Source organism: Takifugu rubripes, chromosome 11, assembly GCF_901000725.2.
Source record: "Takifugu rubripes chromosome 11, fTakRub1.2, whole genome shotgun sequence".
Classification (NCBI taxonomy): Eukaryota; Metazoa; Chordata; class Actinopteri; order Tetraodontiformes; family Tetraodontidae; genus Takifugu; species Takifugu rubripes.
Window position 1 is genome coordinate 6,620,005 of NC_042295.1, and position 23,656 is coordinate 6,643,660.

Here is a 23,656-nt window from a genome sequence, read left to right on the forward strand (position 1 = left end):
ATATTTGCCTTTCTAATAGTCGGAGTCATACATTGAAATGGGAAGAACAAAAAATGGCTCATTATTAATTTTTATTTTTAAAGGCTGTAAGAAAATCTCATGCTCTTCTTTGTGATGACTAATAAAATAATAAAATATAATTTAAAAGCAAATAAAAAGCTATTCAAAAAATTGGACAGGTCATTTTTTCCCCAAGGATATGACACACGAGACATGGGAGACGAGTAAACACAAGGTTTGCCGGTGCACAAAAATACAAAGCATACTAGGTCTTGAATCAATACGACACTATTTCATGCTCTTACACCTGCCTGTTCTTCAACAATAGAGCTAATAACAGATGCACACATGTATATTGAAGTTGAGAGGACCGGCCAAAATGTCCTCTTTGCTCGTAGAATGAACGTTTTGGTGCTAAGTACTGTATGTCGCACAAACAAGAAAATACACACACACACACACACACAAACACACGCACACACACACACACACACACACACACACACACACACAGAGTGTCCTAGAATGTGTGGAATGGTGTGTCTGGGGCCATGTTGACACCCCCTCTGTCTATCTGCTGATTTACAGGAAAACACAGCCAGTACTCTATCTTAAACACACACAAGCAGCTGTCACACTGGGCTACAGTCCACTCCACACTGAGATGCCTGCACACTTCACAATCTTTAATTTGATCACCATAGTGCCGCATCTCCGTGACAATGGGAATCCCAGGGTCAAATTGTGACTACTGGCAGTCAGACAAAGAGCAACAGAATAGATGTCATTTGATCTGTTAAATCCCTTGGGGATGGCCTTGGAATCCTGTAATGGAACATTTTGAGGGAGCCGCAATAACCAGTACTTCATCCCCCTTTGACCTCTGTGTGTAAGACTTGTGTGTGTGTGTGTGTAAGGGGTTTAGATAACACCATTGTAAGCAGCTGTCAAATGTTAGATGAGCTGAGAAATTCAGAGAGGTGAGCTGTCAAACTGCCGCCCTCAGTGCAAGTTCTTGGAGAGGGCTGTTGAATATTTGATGGAAGAAATAATAGAATAATAATAGAATAGAATAATAGAATTCCTATTTGTGTTTGCAAAGTGCAAAAGTGAAATATTACTTTTCAGATACATCAACTTGATGCGAGATGCAAGTGAGAGATGTAGTGTTTTAACGGTGCTGAATCACTCGGACATTTCCCATCGGGCTGTTTCAAAAGGAAAAGTAGTTCAAAAGTTGAGCAGGTACGTTCCAGCTACAGTCCTAGTGAGTGCAAATGCATGACAGCAAAAATAGAATATGCTGAGATCCCAAAAATCTCAAGGGGACAAAGGTTTCTAGTTACATCTAAACCCTCAGCAGCTACAAGTGTAATTGGAGTTTAGATTAAAGAGATTAAACAACCAAGTGTATCATGAAGAAACTTTAAAGCTCTAATGCAAGAATAAAGGAAAACAAGTGTAAGATAGGAGTGATGCCAGCATTGTCAAACAAATTTAAAAACCAGGTGTGTGGAAATTTGTCATGCAAACTGAAATAGTAGCTGCTGTTTCCTTGTCTTAAGATGATTTTAATATAACAAACTATTTCTACTATGAAAATGACAAAATATGCATGAATATCACACATTTCCTTTAAGTTCTTTAATAACACACAAAGTGTCCAATTCATTTTAGAAAGAAAACAATGTTTTGTGACAGCATGATGAATTGTGGCATCACATGAGTCCATTTTTAAGTGGTTGCATTAATGTTTTATAAATAACCCTTCTGCTGTGCATGTGTGTCTCAGAGAGAAAGAGAGGGATACTGTGTTTGGTTACAAATGGGAAACACTCCAGTGGAGAAGATTGTGGAAAATATAACATTATCTATTGGTGGTTTGGTTGCTGTGTGACGTCAACCATGGGCGGTCCTCTCTGGATGGCTACTTTAGGAAAGCGCCAGGTCTCTGGCAGGGGAGAGAAAAGCTGGTCAGCACAGCCTATTGTAGATGCTGCACACAGGCAGATGCTCATAATAATAATAGTAATAACAAAGAAGTAAGAAGAGAGGCTTCCCGACCCGCACCACATCTGTCACCTCCTCTGACTGATCACTGAACGGCCGTGGCTGACGAAGGAAAGGTAACAATCAGTCTCATGATGTAGAAAGCCACAAGAAAATCAGCCTGTAGTTACTTCATTTTTTCATTTTAGGAATGACTGAAGCTTCTATTTCATCTGTTATTGATGAACCCTGTAATTCAATCAATATATACTTTCATTTTGATTTTTGAAAACATTTGTTCCTACTGTCACTGATATGCTTAATACTTCTGTTAAAACTTACTTTTAAGAAAGTAAACTCAAAAAAGTGGAAGACATTCCAGTGGTGTAAGTTTTGCTTCACCATCTTCCACTGAAGTCACTTTCAGTCTTTTTCTAGAAACATACATTGTTGAGTCTATCATCATCAATCTGATCATGTCTGTATTACAGGTTTATTACTATAATTTGGCCTTTAAATCTGTGCAACATGCAGCGTGTTTTACGAGGCCTAATGTTGGCCCTGGTCATTGGTAACAGATGTAGCAAGCCACCTGGCTGATGACTGATGAGTCTGATCGTTCTGATCTGTGATAAGAGAGGCAACACACACGCTCACAAATGCAGCGGAGGCTCTGAAGTATTACATTACTAATGGTGCGTGTATTCGCCTTGTAGATGCTTTGTAATTTTCTATCACTGCATACTTGTCAGGTCAAGGACAACGGTCCCAAGAGGCAACATAACAGTGTCATCGGCGCTGCGCTCTGATCTCCTCCTCTTCGACTTTGTCACTTCTGAGGCATCAGCATGGAGCGCTCAGCCAGGGAGCTTTTCCTCAACTTCATGATCGTCTTAATCACTGTGCTGCTGATGTGGTTACTTGTGAAAACTTACCAGGACTGAAGCGCCGTGGAGAGACTGCCAGCATGAGGATCAAGGGACTTGCTGAGTTGTTCCCTTTCACACAAGGCCATGATAATATTTTGTTATTTAACCATTTGGCTGCCAGTCTCATGGAGAGCTCCATGATTACAGTGACGTAAAAGATAAGCAGACACGTTGGCCACAATCAGAAGAACAGAATATCCATGACAAATGTGCTTGGCGTCCGTATTTCCAATCTGATGCATTTTTAATGTGGCTCTTAATGAAATACGAAATCACCAGGCCAAAACAAGGCCAAAACAAGTAAAACTGAAGCCACTGTCTTAACTTGAAGAGGTTAGATATCTGTACTATTAAGTTCACTTACATTTAACAAAGGAGGATATAACTGTCAGCTTTGAATCTTCTCTTCACATTTTTTTAACTAAGGAAACGATTCGAGCCTGTAGAGACTGTAGCCTTAATCACTGTGAGATTTATGTGTGAGCTCTGAATCATGTTACGGTATCACGGTGCCAAGGCAAATATGAAAAAACAAGCATGTTGTAAAGCAATGCAAATGATGAAACCTTATATTTATGTTGCCTTCTTTCCATAAAACACCCCTTTTTGCACCTCCATAGAGGATGCAATAGCCTTTGAAGAGCTTTAAAAACATTGAAACAATCAATAAAAATAACTGACTCATTTGTATGTGGATGATTTATGTGTGTCACAGTGTAGCATCCCAGGGATCTCTGTGTCTGGTAAAGCTGATGAGCTGACAGTGGAACTCGGTGAGGGCTCTGGGCATCGGGCTCAGTTCCTCCCATTCACTCCGCTCACTGTGATACACCTGCACCAGAGAAGAACCATCATCTTTCACCTTCTGCTGTTCGTCTCAACAGCATGTTAGGCTGACCAGGCCTCATCATGTTAAATGATTATAAATATGAATTTACACCGAACACTCTGAAAACAAAACACAATGAATGTGAAGCAGATCTTCTGACACAGGCTACAAAAGTGCCTCCAAACTGGATTAAAGGCTTCAAGATGAATTGCTGATTTGCTGCCTAAATAGGAGGAAGCTATTTCTTTGGGTTACCTGAACATCATCAGTGATCTCATCAGGTGAATAGTCTCCACCCAGGATGTAGATTCTGTCTCTGGTACCAACTGCTCCAGCATTGAACCCTGCACACTCAAATGACCCTTGACCTTTCCATACGCAGGTCTCTGGACAAAAGCTGTAGACCTGTTAAGACAGCATACATCTTAGCATACTATTAAAACACACCTGAAAACTCAAAGGAAAAAATTGGTTTATCCTCTTCTGATTGACTCACCTTATATGTGGACAGGTCACATAGATGAAGAGTATCATTGTTTGACACAGCCTTGACTAGAATTGCGTGGAAGAACTGACCAAATTCCGCAACCAGACGGTTCCACTGGTCCTTTTGAGCATCATAGCAGAAGAAGCAGTCCAGTAAGGGATTAAATGTCTCTGTGAACTCCACCTCAGATCCCAGAGTGTAGATGAGGCTGCCACAGGAAGTTGCCTCTGGGTAGAAGATGGCAGTGGGGAGGGGGCTGACTGAGCACCAGGTCTTGGTCAGAGGGTTGTAATATTCCACCTGGAAAATAGACATTAAAAACATACAAACTTAAAAATAATTTTCATATTCTGTATTAAAAAAGTGATGTTTTTACCTCAACCAGACTGGGAGCTTCCCCTGTAGATCCTCTGGTCCGCCCTCCTATGACATACACTCTGTCAAGACATGTGACAGCTGCATGCATGGTTCTAGCTTTCAGCATGGCTGGAGTGGGTGTACAGGTTAGGGTAACCGGACAGAAGCACCAGGCCTCGTCTGTGGCATCATGGGATGGCTGAGCTACATGTAGATGTATTGCACGGCAGCAGCTCCCCCGGCAACCACCTGTCACAAAGATCTTCCACAGATAGGATATTGTGTTCATCACACTTAAAGCAACTAAAATATAAAAATATATGCAAAGTATGTCAAGTCATAAAATGGCACTCGTATGTCAGCAGAGATTAAGGAATCTCAATCATTTCAAATATTTGTATCACTGACGACAGTAGTCCATCCAGAATATTACCCTTTTAAGTAAAGTTGAAAAGGCGTCGCCTTCGATGGAGATGGCTGAAAAACGATGAACAATTAGATCACCGACGCCGTTTCTCCTGGACAGGTAAGACTCAGCTAAGTTTGTTTAACTTAACTCTAATTCATTTAGGCATGGACTATCACTCACAAAGCATAAACATAATCAGCAGATGATAAACTTACAGTGTAAAATTCCATGCGTGCCAGGATAGCTCCTTGTAGTACATTCTAGCTGAATCTGGAAACCTAACTGACAATCTCTACTGGAGGAGGTCACCAATAGCAGCTGCTGCAGTAGCAGCTTTGGCCACAACATTACATATAGCAGATCCTTTAAAAGCACAATTTGTTCGACATATTTCTAAAATGAAACTCCTGATAAGCTTTATACATATTATAACTAGTAAATTATACCTTTTCTGCATAGCTAGTAAAACAGCATCCTGGTGGGTCTGGAAACATGACAGCTGCCTCCAAGAGATTTTTTCCCAAATCTTTCCATTGATTGGTTCCCAGACAGTAGCAGAAGGCATGCCGGGTCTCTCCGTTCTCTTCTGTCTTGTGGATGTAGATGTAGGACTGTGTGGTGGCCGGCCTGGCATCGGTGTGCAGGCCACTGTGCTGTTCCTGTTGGTCCTGAGCCTGTGAGATCAACGTGCAACAGGCCTCGCTCTCCTGAAGGAGAACATCTGAATGCAGAGTCTGACAGAAAGGGTTTTGAATAATTAGTCCAAGCTACAAAGCTTTCTAGTTTCATGTCCAGCTGCATGTTATATTACCTCCAGGGATGGTAGATGATGTAGTCTGGTTAAGGACAACAAGCTGGGCAATAGTTGTCCTCTTCCTGGTCGGTCATGGTGAATCCATCTGAGAAGTGATGTCACTACATCTTCCTCACTGGGCACATTTAAAGCATCAGACCGCAGGCAAATTTCTAAGATATTCACCTACAGTTAAAAACAGAACCAGACAGAATGTTACTCAGTAACAGTAATTGTTACTGTACATTGATTTCTCTCCGTGGTGTAAAAGCCGCTGGCTAACAATAATAACAATACCAACAATAATAATATTATAGGTGGGGTTTTACATATCTTTTAAATGGGATGAGGATTTATTGTTGCATGCAATCTCCTTCTGTTGGACATTTTTCCTTTAAATAAAAGCTTTTAGTTTTCTTAGACACATCTGAGATCATTCAGGTGGTCAAATGTCTTTAGGACATTCATTTAAAACAACTTTTTATATATTGACAGTAAAACCATGGTTGAGGCAGCCTAAATGATAATATATAAAATCATGTTTCTTTTAAAACTTGATCAGATTAAAGCACACCACTTTCTATTGTGCAATGCTCAGTACCTGCATGTTGAGAAAGTCCTGAGTTTTAGAGAGATCGCAGAAGTTCTGAACCACAAAGTCTTTGGCACTTTGGAGGAGGGAGTCAGAGCCATAAGCCTCAGCGATGGAGATCAGATAGAGACAGTTAGAAAGATCCAGACTTCCTATCAGAAATTCGGTGCATGCCCGCAAAAGAACCGAGACCTGAGAACAGCGAAATAAAACCGTACCACTCAGTAACATTCAGTTAAATGTCAGGACATCAGTGATGGCATCATTTGACGGGAATGTTGTATATTGTACTGCGTATGTGTAGAAAAAAAATGGAAAGAAAGAATGTTCCACATTTTACCTGAAGAAAAGCAGCAAGCTGAAACAGTGTGTCTACGTTGCCATTGGTGATCAGTATTTCTCCAGAATAAGCAAAATCCAGGAAAGCGCTGACTGCGTCCAGACATTGGTCATCCAGAGTCACTGAACCATCACCACGCTCTAGCATATCCACCTCAAACATAGCCCTAAACCAACAGGAGCACATAACATAGACAGCAAAACATAACCCAAAAACATGGTGTCAGTAATTAAAGAAAGATTTCCAAATGATCAGAGACCGAAAGCCACATGTGCTTGAACTGTATCTGGTAAATATTTCAAACCTTACACGTTACCGCTTCATCTCAACAGTATATTAAACCAATCAACTGAAAAAAACTTAATTAACTAACTGAATTTCATCTTTACATGTAAAAATTGTGTTTCTGTTTGGGCACAGCAGGATAGTCAACATTAGAATCAGATCAGGGTTCACTGACAGAAGAGTAAATGTTTTTCATTAACGGAGGTCAGAGTAATTGACCAAAGTCTAAGGCAGCCTCAATGGGACTGTTTTAACATTTAGGAGAATACTCAGTTCTAAAGAAATGTCTTCCACTTTCTTTCAACAGTCCAGTTGGCTCTCTGGTAGATCTCAGTGAAGATGTCAATCAATCAATCAATCAATCAATCAATTTTTATTTATATAACGTATTTTACAATCAAAATTGTTTCTAGGCACTTTACAGAATCCCAGGGCCTAACCCCAAACAAGCATGTGGGAGTTATCTAGATAACTATGGAATCTGATGCTGTACAGAGAAAACCATATCACATACATAGTTTATGACAATTTTTTGACAATTTTCTGGTACAAAAGCACCTATGGCATTATTAATGATCATCAGTTAAAATATTGAACTAAACGTTGAACTGATGATGATCCCTCAGAGCTGATGTCACCCTTCATCAGCATGCAAATACAGTTCCTGCCCAAATGTGGAGAAACAAAGAATACCTGAAGAAATCACTGCTTGCAGCTAGAACACAACGGTGGCAGGGAAAAGCACGTCCCGCCACATTAATGGTGAAGTCAAACATCAAGCTGCACTCTCGAAATGACCTGAGCGCAGCCAGGAGCTGCAGGCTGTGGGACTCAGCTGTCCGGAGAAGGGTCTGGCGTTCTGGGGGCCCGGGGCCTTGTTGGAAATCAGATTTACTTGTCAGAGGCCATTTGCTTGTGAAACATTGGGGGGACCTTGGAGATACATCCATTTTTAACAAAATCTAGTAGCCTTTTAAAAGAAAGAAAGCAAAATGTACATTAGGAAGGAAGGTGTTAGGATTATTCCCTTTGTGTGTGTGCGCGCGCGTGTGTGTGCGCGCGTGTTGTGTGTATATATAGCATGCTAACTGTAGATAACATAGTGCAAGCAACATAAAAATGTGTGATGTGCAGATCAAGCTAGAGTGGCGCAGCGAAACACTTACAATCTAGGGACCTTGGACAGTTCTTCTTCATGGCATTCGGGAACTTCCGGGAAACGTGAAATGACGTGAAATTTTGGTTATAGCATCGTCGTTGCTACAAGACAGCAATTTATTCAGTAATGAAATAAGAAAACATCGTCTTTTAAAATGTCTTGTCATGGGCGTATGTTAATGTTACCTATGGGATGCTCCAATTTATTTTTGTCTTTAGCAGAAGAGGCAATGAAGGCAATACCTGGGAAATGTAGTTTTATTGTAGCGCTTCCAAAAGCCTTGGCAAAAGCCCAAATACCCCATTGAACCGCTTCAGTTACGCTGTAAGTATTTTTTGATTTTCATTGTAGTGATGAATAATAACAAAAAGTTCCCAAATATGTTGCTATATGGTTGTTTTTAACTGATATGAAGCTGGTGTCTGCCTGCATCCAGAAACTAGATTACTGATTCAGTAGTTGCACAGATTCATGCAGCCATACCTGACTTACGGTACATTAAGGCCAACAGCTAAAATTTGCCACGACTTGATACCTGATTAAGTAAAATAAAATGTTTATTCATAATTATACGTTGATAGAAATGAGTTCAAATCAACAATACCTGATAAAATAAATAAAATTATACTCATAAAAATACGGCTCCCAAATAAAATAGAATAAAATAAAAAGAAATGCAGCGCTTTGCAATCCGTCCCAATTGAGACGGCAGGGCTGCAGTGTAATAACGCTACCTACCATTGGGGGGCTCCTCCCCCTTCTAAAAAAAACGCCCCGTGCTTCTGAACACGAATGTGCATAATCGCTGCATTGCTATGTAAGACCTCTAAAGCAGATGCTTTCATGTCTAAAAATTTAATTGAGCCAGACACAAAGACACCTTACTGCGCCGAAATTGGGGTTATTTAATAATTATAACAGCTAAAGAATGACATAGGTTTATGTCAATAATATTGAACGCATGTAAAACAATGTGTAAATTAAGATGAAAACAAAAAGCAAAATGGAATAAAAATCCATTCATACTCATACGTTGTATATGATGGTATATAGTAGTTCGACAGTGTGCAATGTTAATGGTGTAAACTGTTGTGTGCACACTAACAGCTAGACTTTTGTGTTTGGGGCTATTTTAAGTTGCATAAGCTTATTTGTCAGAAGCCTTTTTATATAGCCAGTGCCCCTCCGGTCATCTCGCGTCCTCGCATCCCTCATTTCCTCTCTCCCCCCCGGCTGTGCATCCCCATCCCCCACGGTGGCTGGATCTTCGGCTGAAGGCTGTCTTCCCTGCGACACTGGCCGACAGAACGCTGCTGTAGCAGAGCCAGTCCGCACCGAGCACGAGCTGAGGACAGGCGAGAGAAAACACGCACGCACACACACACCAGGGGAAATCTCTTTGTTCTAGCAAGTGATTGCGGTAAGTGTCATTGGTCGTTTATTTTGGAGGTCGCGGATGTCTCTGTGTGTTGCCCTGCTCCTTGTTCGGTGTTTTCCTAATTTCTTTCACCCTTCGTCTCCCTTCAATTGTCCTCAGTGCGTGTTAGAACTAGCCAGCTAAGCTAAAGGCTTTAGCGCAAAGAGCCCAAGGAAGCTGGTGTTAATTACCCCTTTAATGGTTCTCTTTCGTGGATGATTAAACGGTAATTATCTATTACGTGTTAATTTCCACGCTGCTTTACTGTTGGATGCGTTATATTATCGCTTGCCACTTTTTTCCTCAGCTAGCCCGCTAATTAGCAGCTGCTTGTACGAGAGGATGCGAGGATGGTACAGCGGGCTAGCTGACGTCTTTCAGGCTAGCACACAAGCTATGCTAATGTTGGTATTATGTGACCCGGCTAGTTTCCTTGGTGCTCGTGAACGGTGGAATAATCATGCTAATGGTTGCTAATCCTGCGATAATTGGCAAGATGGCATCTCGGGAGTTATCTGGAAATCGTTGGATTTTCAAAATGGTGTCTAAAGCTCTTTTGAGTGGGACCATTTTTGTCCAAGCGTAGTTTTTTTTGGCGTCACTTGCTATCAGAGGAATGCGGTGTGCTGCAAATGCACGGACAGTTGCAGCGAAACAATAAGAAGTACGGATGTGACAAATTAAAAAGCTGCGTAGGAAGATCCATTTGTCCAAGTAGGACCGCTTTGAACACGCAACGGAATATTTGCCTGGGATGTGATTACTTTTAGCAGCCTTTTGTTAGTATTTTTGCATCAAAATCCGTCTCTCTATTCTGGAATGTCTGATTTTTATTGTAAACCTACAGCTTTGTTGCCTCCATGTCTGACTTAGATTTGGCTTCCTCAGAAGCAGTTGGATTTCTAAAGATGTTTTTGCTTTCAAAATACACATTAATGATAAAGATTGAAGGGGCGCAGTAAGAATGCTTCTCCACAGGTGCCCAGACAAAAAGACAAAGTGTGTTGAACTAATAAGTCTTATTTTTTATTATTATTTTTTTTTTTTTTGCAAAAGGACAGGAAATATAGCATTTTACTCAAATTGCATAACCCAACTTAAGTCGTCATTAATGCTGCAACATGAATTCCAAATGTGCAGAGAATCCTAAACATTAGGGACCTTTTACTTTGAGATGTACAGAATATGATGTGGACTAAATAAGAGTAAAGATACTGAATTGAGGCTGCATCTTGTCAGGGGACCCCTGGCAGCAGTGCTGGAGGAGGTTCCAAGCGCACGGATGGTGGCTCGTACATCTGAAAGCTGCAGCCACTTAATGTTGTCGGAGTAAATTGTTCTCCGATCCTTTCCTGAGGACTTCAATTTACGCATCCTGATGCTCCTAATGAAGTGATCATCAGTGAGAACACAGAATCGACTTTCAGCTCTGTTTGGCGAGTTTCCTGCTTACGGTGAGCGTGAGGGCAGCACTGGACCATCTAGCCCTGGTACAAACCACACCGAGAAGATTTTATCTACTGACTAGTTGATGCAAGTAGCATATGTTCTATTTTTAGAACAAATGATTAAAACACAGACTTTGACATACGTATGTCATACTTTGACTCGTTGCTATGACATTTGGGGTCTGCACATTTTTCCACCTGCTGTGGAGAGACACAAGCCTGAGGTCCAAAGAGAAGCATCCAGAGCTCAGAAGGGACTAAAGGGAGAAAAACCTTTCCCGAAGGGTTCCTCGGTGTGATCCATCATTCTGAAATGGGGCTGCCGAGACCAGAACTTGAAGACCAGCTAAACTCCAGAGAAGTTGTCCTGGGAAGAGACATGAGCGAAAGCCCTGAGATGTGTAATCCTGTGTGCAGGAAAAAGGTCCTCGGAGGTCAGGGGTCACGTAGCACTCCTTGGATCTGGACTTTTCTTGCCAAACCATTCCTCAGTAAAAGATCCCTGGAAGTTTCTCCTTAAGGTCTGAAGAAACCGGGAAAGTTTACCTTCAAAAAGACAAGGAAAACACACTTTACAGGCCATTGAAAGCCTGTAAAGAAGGAAGGACTCTTATGAAAAGCCAAAACCCTTCCCCATAACAGACAAATAGCTTGGATCCTAAAGTCATGTACAGATCTTCAATGATTATGGCACCTTGGATTTAAATGAGGTTTGTCTTTCAGCCAAGAATCTGCCAGTTCTTTTCCAATTTTATATTGAGTAAAATAAATAGAAAACTAAAATATAGCCACAGCAGAATTTGGTTTGAGGACCTATCTAAACCCTGGTGGTTGTTGGTTATTAGAATATAGAAAAATGGCCCATTCAAACAAAATTTGACACTTTTGTTGCACAAAAATAGAGTGAGTGATGATTGATGGAATCCTGTTGTAGATGGAAATAAGAACACCTTCTTATTTGATTTCCTCCCTGTGAAATGAAGGCTTCTGGCAAACAGCGGCGGTCCTGAGCTGAGAGCACGGTCCCAACTTGTGTGTGTCAAGCCCTCACGTCTGTCTCCAAGTCTGGGCAGAAGCACACTCACCAATGGCCAGCTGGAGGTCATTTTGGCTGTGGAACTATGCAGAACTAGCCAAGAACCAGGCAAAAGGAATGAGGAGAGGGAGGGAGATGTTCTGTGGCCAGTACCTTCCAAACATCACAGAATCGTTGTCTTGCTGACTGCTTCTCTTTCCATCTGTTATTCTGTCCCATTAGCACAGCAGCAGGTGACGCTAATCCTGGAAGTGTGATGGTCTTGGAGCGACTGACGATGATTCTGCATTTCCTTCATTTTATTGAACAGCAGCATGTTGGTTTTTGATCTTTTATTGAAAGTTTCTCATCGAAATGTGTTTCCCTTGTGGTTCCTTCTGGGTGAAAATGCTGTCTTTGTGTGGACTGAAAAAAACGTACAGTTCTATTTTCTTGTGTGCTGGAGCGTGAAGGTGCCCACCAGTTTTGTTGCGTTGCTTTAAGGAGTAAATGCCTGCTGAGGTGTTTTAGGAGAGAATGGAGTCTGTAGGGGTTGTGTTGGAAGTGTGTGAGTGTGAGTGTGTGTGTGTGTGTGTGTGTGTGTGTGTGTGTGTGTGTGTGTGTGTGAGTGTGAGAGACAGTAAGAGGGCTATTCTTTCACTATTCCTTCCCTTTCATTTCTGCTGCTTCTATAGTTGGGCAGGATTTAAATACTCCTGACGTGGGAACAACCCGACCATTGAGAGGGAGCTACACTTATACTGTAACCATTTCAGAACTCAAGCTTGGTTAAAAACCTGAAGTCACTGTTTTAACAGTGAGGACAGGATATCAGAGGGAGAGAAACTCTCCTAATCAAGTGAGATATGGAGAATTCTCAATGTAACTGGCAGTACTGGCATTTACCCTTTTGTTCCTCTAGGAAAGGAGAATAAATCCTGGCTGAATAAGGTTGGGTTTTTATCTGTCAATCTGGACCAGGTTGTCCTGGTGAAAGAGCTCTAGAGCCACAGCAAAAGCAGCATGAACAGTTAGTGCCATCATGGAAGGGTTAATGCGCTCGGGACATCTGTCATGTCACTAACACTATCACATGTAGTCACATGAAGCTGGCCCAGAATGAGTTGGGTGAGTGATCACATTAAGCTTGGGTCAAGCTCTAACCTCTGGTGAAACCATCAGAACTGGTAACCAAGCGTCTGGAGCCTTGGCGTCTGTCACACAGCAGGTCCGGGAAAAATGCATGCTACTTAAAAGGATGCATATCACAGACTAACCCTCAGCTCTTCCACTTTGTGCTTGCGCAGAGTTTTTGGCTCTCCTAGTTTTTGTTGCTCCTGTGAGGTGCTGACATTCAGCCGTCGGCTGCTTTTTGAGTTGGTAGGATTTGTTGCTTTGCTGCTTCTGTTGTGTTTATTTAATTGCACATCTGCATAGACACCGTTATTCTTATCTGCACACCAGTTTTAGGAAAACACATATGTAGATATCACTTTTCTCTCAGCATTAAGCTTCATATGAGACAAAATTGGAGCTCTTTGCAGTTAGAGCAAAACCTGCTCCTTTTACACATTATGTCCTGCACATTAGTTAATATGACTACATCATTTTTTACAGTATTTAGAAATGATCTGGAATATTTGTTTTACTTTAAAAAGTTACATTATTGGAGAATAATGACAATGGTCTCAATTCATGGTCACTGGCTTGTCCTGGCAGCTGTCACTAACCATTTGCTCTTGTGTGTGCTTTCTTCTTGTTTGTTTTTATTTTAATTTTTCATTTTCCTATGTTCCTTGTAATCATGACCTCTCGCTGTTTTAATTTCAGATTTGCATATCCACTACCACTCCTTCCTTATTTGCATACCACAAGAATGGCGAGCGGGCATCCCACAGACAAATTCAGTTTCATGTATCAACCAGACACGCACAAGAGGTACGGGACACGCACGCACACACTGTCACATAGTCACGCTCCCCCAGCCCCCTTCCAAAGAGCAGGTAAGTCGCATCAGAAGAGGAGTGAAACAGCACGGCAGGTTCACCTCATTTTCAGCATGATGCAGAGAACCAGGCTGGTAGAGCTAGTCCTCATTGTGTGAGTGGTTAGGATTAAGGGTTAGGGTTAAGGGATGGTGTTAGGGTTAAGGGCTATGGTTAAAGGTTAGCCTAACCCTGTGGTTTCACTTCACAGCTAATATGACTTTAACGGGAACAGCCATACACCTCATTTACTCTAGCTAAACAAGTGAGGATGTGAAAACCTGAAAGTAAGGTTATGGTTAATATTCAGTATATTTCTAGAGAGATAGGATGGTGCTGATGCGATGAATGTGCTGTCAGGCCATCGTGAATGCCACAGCTCAGTTCTGTTTAGTGGGGGTTCACTTTAACAAGGATTTCTATGAAAGAATAAACTCGAGTTTTAGTACACATTTATCACAGAAATTCTCACATAATTCCTTGCTGACTCCTGTTAAATAATACGGTGGCTTTTACTGATGTGGGGGTTTTCTATATTCTTTAGTTGATGATTCTTTGTGAACAATCAATTGTCAAAGAATGAGGTCGTAGAGTGTTTTAAAGGGAAGGTTTAAGCCTGAGCTGACCTTTCAGTTCAGGTGATGACAACTTTGATTCTGTTTTCACTGTTTGTTCTTGTGAGAAAGGCTATGTGACTCAAGTGCAGATTTGATAATGATTCCTGCCCTCTAGATGTGAACTGGGATGATTGGTAACACAAGGTTCTGTTGTTGCCATCCAAGAGTCCAAGACTTCACCTCCACAACATGCGTCCGTGCGAGCTCACGCAGACTTGTGCTCCTTTTTAGGTTTTTCAAATTATATTTGATTTTGATGCTCGGCTTTAGTTTTTGCCACATTAGCAGGGTCGTTTGGATCATTCTATTGTTCCAGTGGTTTTAGACCTGTGTAACATGACTAGGTTGCATGTAAATCCTGATGTTTGAGCACAGCTAAACATCTGCAGCTGTTCTTTCAATAGACATTGTTGGGTAGGAAATGGTCCCAGTCAGGAAGCACCAGAATGTCCCCACACCATGTCATTGAAAAATTCATTTTCTAAATCTTGAATGAATCTTAAAATGTTGAATCATAATGTAAATCTATAAACAACTAATAAAATCCATAAAATAAACATTTTTGCCCTTTTTATGTGTATTTTTAGAGGCATGACATGATATTTTGGTACCTTTTTTTTTATCATAGTTCTTTTATCTTTAACTCCTTATTTATTATATTTAGTGTTTTAATGGACATTTTAACAAGAGCTTCAAGCTGTTTGTTGGGTTTCTTTTGGCCCATTTGGCCCTGAATATGGCCCATTAGCCATATTCAGGCCCACACAAAGGTGCTGCTTGCATGTTGAACCTGTAGTTTGTGAAGCTGTTTTGCTGAAATGATCAACCCCACTTATCGCACCAGAACACTTCCTTTTCTCAATGTTTTTTGATTTTGATTTTTTATTTATCTATTCCACTCTTCCCTTATCTCTCACTGTCTGTTTCAGTAAGAACAGGTTATCTTCAGCCATGAATCCAGTCTACAGCCCAGTTCAGCCTGGCACCCCATATGGAAACCCTAAGAACATGGCCTTTCCAGGTACAGACAATCCCTCAACACAGATGAAAAAAATCAATCTATTTTATTTTTCCAGTTAAGAACCTCCAAATGATTGGTGTCAATTTTCTAAGAATGAAAAGCTCTATTAGAGAAAGTGTTTTCTAGCAAATACGTCCCAATCACACCAAGTATTTAAACAACTCTAAACAGGAATGCAATGGTTGGCTTGATGGTTGCTATAAAACTAAAAACCTTTTGATTACAGCGCTGAGCTCATATTCAGCCTTGAAGAATGACAAATCTATTTTTACATACATTAGACAGTTCTTCTGCCTCAGCAACAGCAGTGGTGTCTTCATGGAGGGGGGAGGCTGCAGAGCTGAACTGAGTGTTAATATATCAGGAGTGACAACACTTCCAGCGTCTCTTCCAAGCTCTTCTCATCTGCGTCTTGATGTGAAAAGAGCATTTTTTCCCCCCTCAAATGTGTTCTGTTTGTTGGATATGTAGTTGATGAGATGTCAGCGTGTGCTTGCCTGCACCCTTGTCACAGCTGCTTGTGTTGCTCCTGTTTCTAAATTCAACTCCTCCCTCCCCATATTGGCAGGTGTGTCTCTTCTGGATCTACAGCACGTTTAGCCAACTGGGTTATTGATGCAGACATTTTGTAATGATCACCATCTGTGCACAACCTGCTCCAACCCAAATATTCCCCTAGACCTGTGTGTGTGCGCGCGCATGGGTGTTTGCGGGGTTTATTTATTTGTGGGGGTTTATTCAGGGATGTAGTGTGAACTCTTCTCTTTTGGTTTAAAGGCTATCCAGGAGGGTATCCTGCCACTACTCCAACCTACACACCCAATCTGTATCAAACTGGCAGTCCTGGGTATCCACCAGGTGAGCATCACACCCCACATGCTTGATTTGATGTCTATGTAATTAGCTTATATGTTGATTTTTAAGGAATTCTCAATGTAGAGAAACGGAACATAAACTGCTTCTAATTAAGCAAATGAACCAACAATCAATTGGCGGGGAGATGCCTTCTGTGATGGTGTTGGCCACTCTGCACCACCAAAGACTTTTTTAATCTTAACTATAGAACTTTGCAGCTTGGTCCCTGGGGGGAATGGTCCTTTTTTTTCTTTGTTTCTTTTTGGAAAGGGGTGAGTGTTGTCGGGACGAAAAGCCTGATACAGTCCTGCGCTCCAAAATGGCAGCGTATTCTTGTTTTTTAACGAAGAAAAAAGTTAACAAAAAGCAGAGGTTTTAAAATAAGTTTTGAAAAGCTTTTCTAGAAACAAAAGGTGGAACATAAACATGTTCCATTATGAGGAAACACCTAAGTATTCTTGTGCTTAATCTTAACAGTGAAATCTATTAGGAAGGTTTCTTCTATTAAATCAAATGGAATCATTTTGACATAGGTGCCGTCTCCCGTTCCCCCGAATTTATAGCATCTGGGTTTGTAGAATCTGCATGTGATGCTTTTGAAGCCCTGTCACCTCTACTCCCCTCCCCCAGTTCAGATGAATCTTTTGGAAATCTAACAATAGCTTGCAGGTATGCGGTGGTGAAGCTCTCACAGATTTGTTCCAACAAAATATAGAAAACCTGTTTTGAAGATTGATGTACAACCAGCTGTTTTCTTTCCGAAGAGCCTCTTTTAGTCTGATTCTGATACTCTGTCGGTTCCTCTAAACCTTATTGAACAGAGGGATAATTCTCCGCTAAGTTTATTTTTGTCATTGTCACGCACCTTTTTCTATTATCAGGGCAAAGAACGTGTGTGTGAGTATGTTTGTACACATCCAGGCCTGCATACATGAAACCTGCAGCACCTCTTTGTCTCTTTGTCCTTGTGCAAGAGAAACGCAGGAGCAGTGCAGAGCTAGTAGCATGTTTAACCTTGAAGCTCCTCCAAGTGGCGAACCAGCGTTACTGCATCCTACTGATGCCGCCAATGAATGTTATTCAGGTGCTGCCATTAAGAAGAAACCCAGTCCAGTTGACAGAGAAAACTACCTTGGATGCTTCAAAGATGTTGTTGCATTACAATGATAGATGTGTCTTGTGTTAAATGGTTAAAAATCCTGCAATAAAACAAACCTTAGTAGTGTTCTCTTCCCCCCACATAGTAATAATCGACACGTCCTTTGGGATCTAAAGTTAAGATCAATTTGCAGGCTGTCGTCTAGATGAGCGAGACGTGGTGGCGCCACCAAAAACGCACCATGATTACAACATTAGACATAATGCCAGTTTCATATCAGCATATAGAAGTCCATCATTTGACAGTAGTGAAACACTAATTAGCTATAGGTTAATAAATGTCACGGTTGTAACAGACACTCTATAAAAGTTTCATGAATTAAATGCATTTCTAATTTGTCACTTGTTTTTAGGATATACTTCAGCGGGTACTCCCTACAAAGTCCCCCCCACACAGTCAAATGGAGCCCCTCCCCCATACACCCCCACCCCCACCCCCTACCCAACACCAATGTACCCCATCCGCAGTGCCTACCCCCAACAGAACATATACGCACAGGTAGGACCAGTGATGACAATCGCAGCACTCTTCCAATTAAGTCCAGTAAGGCAGCGGTCTGTTGTTTTGTGTGCTAAAAACCTCCTGAAGTGTAAGAAACAAGTCCTTTTCTGTGGTTTTCTTCTACAACCAGGAGCCAAATTTATTAAATCATGTTTTGTTCTGTGAGTCTTACAAAAGAAATGTCAGAATGTCTGAGTATAAAAGAGCCAGTATTGATTAATTGTACAGTGGAGGTCTATTTATCCTCACTCACCTTCGGAAACTGTCCAGAAACCACCCAAAAGCACCAGTTCAATTGGTTTTTGGCTCCAAAAAAAATTTAATATACAAAATCAGCAAAATACTGTTAATTCAAAAGAAATGCTTTCAGGCCAGTTGTGTAATTATGGGTTTGACGTCAGTTTGTAGCCACTTGTCTGTCTTTGTTGTTGTGTTGTCGCCGATGTCTTAAGCTTCACTCACCTCCATCTTCATCTGGACAGGGAGCTTATTACACTCAGCCCGTCTACGCGGCTCAGCCACACGTGATCCACCACACCACTGTGGTGCAGCCCAACAGCATCCCCTCTACAGCCCTCTACCCCGCCCCCGTCCCCGTCCCCACCCCTCGCAACAACAGCATTCCTGCCATGGGGATGGTAGCCGGGGCAACCATGGCAATGAGCGCAGGTAGGTGTAGTATCACCCGCTTATTCCGACAGCAGCTCTGAGAGAGAACTCCAATATCTTTGTGGGCCAAATGAAGCTCACTGATAACGTTCTGCAGGGACCCTGCTGACAACACCTCAGCACCCCCAGATTGGAGGACACCCAGTAACAGTGCCAACCTACAGGCCCCAGGGGACACCTGGCTACAGCTACGTACCGCCTCACTGGTAGAGCCCACCCATCATGTAAGCATCTGCCCCCCCTCTTTCTTTGTGTTTCTTTCTGTGTGCGTCTAGAAAAAACTGCAGTTTTCTGGTCTTGGATCAGTGGGTTCTAAATATTCTGCTCTGTTCCGACATCAGATCTGGAGTCCGCCATCGTATGCAACTGTTCAAACCCTAACGTGGGCTCTCACTGGTAGCCACAGGAACTGGGCACCTGTCTAGAAGAACAAAATTAAAGTGCATCAGCCACTTTACTATAATTGTTATTACACCACATTCTTCTTAATAATTCTTTCCGAAAGCTGCTTTTATTTTGTTTCTGGGTTCATTTGCCAACCAGTTATAATGACATAAATTACTATTATTATTACAAGTCTATTTTTGCCGCATCTGTCACTGAAACCCCCGACGGTTTCTCTGATGGCTCCCAGGTATCATGTGCTCCAGTTGCTGTTGGTACTGGTTCCTGCTGCTGCTGATGAAAGTATCGGGCACTTATTCCTCCTCATCAACCACCAACTCTTGACTTTTGCTGCCAAATGTTCTAATGGCTGCTTTAAACGGGGATTTAGAAGAATCGGCATTTTGCATTTTCAGGAGGTTAGCTTGTTTTTATCTCACACTAAACCATTTCCTGTTCTTCAATCTTTTCTTCTTTCATTACTTGTTTTTTTCTCACTCGTCTTCCAGTGCCTGTTTGTCTGTCTGTCCATCTGTCTGTCATTTGGTCCGTCAGCTCTGCCCTGGGCTCTTTGTCACTATGAGCAGATGATTTTGGGTTTCCTCCATCGGTGTCCACACTACACACCAAGTAATTGTTGACTACATGTTACATGCTATGCAGGTTAGTATGTTTTGACGCTGTTAAAATCGTAATCTTAGCATTTTAGGTCAGTATGTTTTAGAAAATGTACTGATATAAATATATAGAAAAAGAAGAACATCACCCCAACAGCATTGGTGGTTGTATTAGACGCTGATCTGTGCTAGGGTTTGAAAACCTTACATCACTTAATGGCACTTATTGGACCTCCACATACATTGTTACTCACAAACATACAGATTTCTGTCTGTAGTCGGGTTGAAGTGATCGTGTTGGAGGAGGGCCAACGTGTTTAGAGGGTCATTTAATTTTTAGGTACGAGACGTTGATGCGTGACAACACGGCTACGTGTACTGCTGAGGTGTTCACCGGTGAGGAAGTACTCATTCATACCCAGTGTACTGTGTCACGTGAACCCTGGTAGATCAATTTTATTCTGGAGAATTAGGTTCAGCATGTAGTGTTTTCCAAAGCTAACTGCAAGTAAAACCGGAGAATACAATCATCAAAGTAGTGCTAAGTTTACAATATTATTAGGTCCACAGATGTGAACTAATTCTGACTCATTTTAAAGATTTGGGAGATTGTCAAGGTAAAGGCAACATTAAAACAGGTCATATAGGTGAAGAGCTCCAGGAGCTTATAGGAAGCTCTTTAATATGGTGAAATATATGTACCAAGCTCTCCTCTGCACTTTTCTTTACACACAACTGCTTTCAAACAGAAAACTCCATATTTAAAATTCAGCATTTTAACAGAAAATGTCATCGGCTCAGGATATTTGAGCCATTTATACAAGGTCACGATTGATCCTTTTATAAATATTGGTCCTCTTAAGTATATCAAGACCTGAAATATTTTTAAAATGATTTAAACCCATTTAAAGATGACACAGTTGTAATTGGTAACAAAAATCATTTACTGTGCAGGTGGTTGTGGTTTAATAATACAATACATTTGGAGGAAATACTCTAGATTACTTTGAATTATTACAATTATTTTGATTGGACTTTTAAGTTTTACATTATTGAATAATTGTGACTTTTAAGCTTCATAGGAAACCATTATTTAATGACTTCATCACAGAAACTCGAATTGAACATATCAAACATTTGGGGATTTCCAGAACTTTGAGGACATATTGCACAATACTAGACAAAACCAGTGGATAATAGTTAAGGCCACTGGTAGACAGGTACAGGTAGGGTTAGTAATCCAGGAGGGAGGCTGAGACAGGATGTGTTCGTGTGACTAGTCAAAAACAGTCAGTTTGAGGGATTCTTCATCCACGTTTGTTGTTCATTCTCATAAAAGACAAAACCTGCTGCTGTCAGATGAAAAAGTGGATCTTTGAGCCTTATTTTTAAAGTGACCCTGCTATTTTAGATGATGTCTTGTGTCGAACATCCCATTGTACGTAGACCTTGTATATTTTAATTCAGGTTTGTAAAATGGAAGGAATAGTGTTTTTGAGGGTTTTTTTTTTTTTTTTAACCTTTTTGTGACAGCAGGACATCTTACTTATTAGGTTTTATTTGAACAACCACTACTTCTGTCGGTATTTCCCATCTGTCTTATTTTTGGTGTTGTTCTTCCCTATGGTCAACTAAATATTATGGGTATGCATAATATTCAGGTGTGTTTCACTATAGCATTGGTTCTCAAAGTAAAGAAACGAATGCAGTATATTTATACAGCATTACAGTAATATATTTCTAGCTACGCATGGTTGCATCGCTGTGGCAGCTACTGTTTGTGCTTTTGAGTTGCACTCTTTCCCTCTCTGCATCTTCTTCCTCCACATATCGGGACGAGTCAAGGTCGCGTAAACAAACACGAAGACGTGGGATTTCTTATGGTTATTGTCAGGCGTTAATGACCTTTGGAAGGGATTAAACAAACCCAAGTGTTTTTCACCCATCATCACTGCTTTAGTAATCTTTATTTCCTCTCTATTAGTGCAGTTTGAGTCCCTGTTCTATCGTTGATTCCTGTGAATCTGTGCTTTTATTGCTGTCCTGTTTCTCACCTGGTTGCTGCTGGTTGTTGCCTGTCTGACTCTTTTCTCTTACGGTGTACTGTGTTTCTCTGTTTTCACCACATCCCCATTAAAGCGTTTTTGCTGCGGTGTTTTATTCCTTTTAACCTTTTGTGTGTTTTCATCCAAACTTGTCTGTAGCACTCGCATGAAAGCAGATGTCCACTGGGTGTCGCCACAGTCGGCCGGACCAGTTGGTGGATTTTGTATGTAGAAACCTTGTCCAGTTTAACTGATGTGGTCCTTTTATGGTTTCACAGCATTTCTACCAATGCCAAACAAAAATGTGACACCATGTGAGCTTAGAGCTTAAAATCTCTTTTCCTTGCCAGCCTGAGGACCAAGACTCTTGCTGATGTTTTAACCTGGCGCCTCAGTAGTGACGGGTTAGATTAGCATTTAACACTGGTTAAACGATATCAGTTCACTCCATTCCTTTGATCTCCTTTATTTCAAGTTGCACTTGAGTAAATCGGACAGTTTGAAATGTGGATACATCAATGTGCAAAATGCAAAGTTGTCTTTAGTTTGATGGTGTTTTAATCACCTTTTTGGTCTCTATTTTTCTGCCTGAAAGGTGGAAATCAAAGACAATTGCTTTTGGATTCTTTTTAATTGTTTAAACTCACACAATTGTCACATTTCCTCCACCCCTCTACTTTTTGCTTTGCCATAGCAATGTCTTAGTTTTCTCATGATATGAATCAAAACACTGCTATTACAGTAAATAGTAGGCTCTTAAATGTCTTTGATGTTCTGCTGCAGCATTTTCATTTCCAAATTTCTGAAATATCTTTGATTTGATGCTAAATGTGATGCAAAAAGTGGAAATTCCTTGTCTTCCAAAAAAGAACGAAACCTACTTGTATCCCTCTCGGATCAAGGATTTGAAACAACCCCATCTTTGGAAGTTTTAGTATGGTACCGTTTGCACATGCTATGGTAAATCTGTTACCGTGAGGTTGTCTTGGAAACAGAAGCCCAATGTCTGTTCAGCATTGAGAGAAGTGAATTGTATGTTAGATATTTGGTCCAGAGTGCAGGACCAGTGTCAGGCTTGTGATATGAAGTGTAAATCTGTTTTTAATTTTTATTTTTTTAATTTGTTTTCATTTTCACTTGTTGAGGTTTTTTTTCCTGAAGATCAGTTAGTGATCTTAGTACTATAACTAAGCCAAGTTTGTAATTGTATATTTACTGTAAAATGTAGAACATTGAATAACTATTAAAATTTCCTATAAAAGGAATCTTGTGTTTTTTCCCACTATGTGTGAGCTTATTCATTTGAAGAGTTTTACACAGTCCTCAACAAACCACTGTCACTTCTCTATCTTCTGATGTTCTTGAGCAACACTAACGATGCCTTCATGATTGTGCAACAGCTCTTACATGTCCATAAAAACACACCCACATTCGCTCACTAAAAGCAGAAACTGCTGGTTTATCCAAATTTGTGTTGATGCTAAATAGAAAACTGGTGGCGATTCACTGTCCTACACCTGGAATATGCAACCATGACTATTAGATTTGTAAAACAGTGTATATAGCTGTAATAACATGTTAATAAAGCAATGGGACATCCAGCAGGGAACCCTTAGTCATCTCATGAGGCGACCAGACCATAGCCTTGAGGGCTTCAGCACATGGGATGGCCGATGATACCTTAAGGTGCATCCACAAAATGGATTTTCAAGCTTTAAACTGTTGACTCCTGTCTGTTAATTCTAAACATATTA

At 41.0% G+C, this 23,656-nt stretch overlaps 3 protein-coding genes across 11 annotated transcripts; 2 read left to right on the plus strand and 1 right to left on the minus strand.

Moving 5' to 3' along the window:
- The first annotated feature begins 1,926 nt into the window (after positions 1–1,926).
- Positions 1,927–3,604, plus strand: sln (sarcolipin). Its single transcript, XM_011618162.2, has 2 exons — positions 1,927–2,126; positions 2,742–3,604. Exon 2 carries the CDS (start codon positions 2,838–2,840, stop codon positions 2,931–2,933), a length of 96 nt encoding a protein of 31 aa, XP_011616464.1. The 5' UTR covers positions 1,927–2,126; positions 2,742–2,837; the 3' UTR covers positions 2,934–3,604.
- Positions 3,593–8,472, minus strand: kbtbd3 (kelch repeat and BTB (POZ) domain containing 3). 3 transcript variants are annotated; one of them, XM_029843365.1, is made up of 11 exons: positions 8,355–8,472; positions 8,177–8,270; positions 7,704–7,980; positions 6,726–6,891; positions 6,395–6,577; positions 5,812–5,979; positions 5,447–5,734; positions 4,611–4,853; positions 4,244–4,534; positions 4,003–4,152; positions 3,593–3,750 (listed from the first exon to the last, which is right to left on the minus strand). In XM_029843365.1, the coding sequence occupies exons 3-11, from the start codon at positions 7,958–7,960 to the stop codon at positions 3,628–3,630; spliced, it is 1,869 nt and encodes a 622-aa protein (XP_029699225.1). In that variant the 5' UTR covers positions 7,961–7,980; positions 8,177–8,270; positions 8,355–8,472; the 3' UTR covers positions 3,593–3,627. The 3 variants fall into 3 exon arrangements, with proteins under 3 accessions (XP_029699225.1, XP_011616471.1, XP_029699224.1); XM_011618169.2 differs by having other exon boundaries at positions 7,704–7,884; positions 8,355–8,463; XM_029843364.1 differs by lacking the exon at positions 8,355–8,472 and having other exon boundaries at positions 8,177–8,272.
- On the plus strand, positions 8,365–23,184 carry fam168a (family with sequence similarity 168 member A). 7 transcript variants are annotated; one of them, XM_029843370.1, is made up of 10 exons: positions 9,334–9,589; positions 10,826–11,744; positions 12,018–12,386; positions 13,880–13,987; positions 15,581–15,672; positions 16,450–16,530; positions 18,039–18,184; positions 18,670–18,856; positions 18,954–19,080; positions 19,198–23,178. In XM_029843370.1, exons 4-9 carry the CDS (start codon positions 13,926–13,928, stop codon positions 19,064–19,066), a joined length of 681 nt encoding a protein of 226 aa, XP_029699230.1. In that variant the 5' UTR covers positions 9,334–9,589; positions 10,826–11,744; positions 12,018–12,386; positions 13,880–13,925; the 3' UTR covers positions 19,067–19,080; positions 19,198–23,178. The 7 variants fall into 7 exon arrangements, 6 of the variants coding, with proteins under 6 accessions (XP_029699229.1, XP_029699233.1, XP_029699230.1 ...); XM_029843369.1 differs by lacking the exons at positions 10,826–11,744; positions 12,018–12,386 and adding an exon at positions 8,365–8,493 and having other exon boundaries at positions 9,447–9,589; positions 19,198–23,167; XR_003889926.1 differs by lacking the exons at positions 9,334–9,589; positions 10,826–11,744; positions 12,018–12,386 and adding an exon at positions 9,611–9,812 and having other exon boundaries at positions 19,198–19,659; positions 22,062–23,184.
- Positions 23,185–23,656: the final 472 nt, after the last annotated feature.

What these genes read in the sequence shown, in the direction of transcription:
- sln (XM_011618162.2), top strand. Translation starts at nt 2,838, where the DNA reads ATGGAGCGCTCAGCCAGGGAGCTTTTCCTCAACTTCATGATCGTCTTA.
- kbtbd3 (XM_029843365.1), bottom strand. Translation starts at nt 7,960, where the DNA reads ATGGATGTATCTCCAAGGTCCCCCCAATGTTTCACAAGCAAATGGCCT. An exon ending in AGGACTTTCTCAACATGCAG is followed by an intron (nt 5,980 to 6,394) that starts GTACTGAGCATT and finishes TTTTAACTGTAG; the next exon opens with GTGAATATCTTAGAAATTTG. An exon ending in AGATCACTGATGATGTTCAG is followed by an intron (nt 3,751 to 4,002) that starts GTAACCCAAAGA and finishes TCTCTGGTGCAG; the next exon opens with GTGTATCACAGTGAGCGGAG.
- fam168a (XM_029843368.1), top strand. An exon ending in AACAGAACATATACGCACAG is followed by an intron (nt 18,185 to 18,669) that starts GTAGGACCAGTG and finishes TCATCTGGACAG; the next exon opens with GGAGCTTATTACACTCAGCC. An exon ending in AACCATGGCAATGAGCGCAG is followed by an intron (nt 18,857 to 18,953) that starts GTAGGTGTAGTA and finishes AACGTTCTGCAG; the next exon opens with GGACCCTGCTGACAACACCT.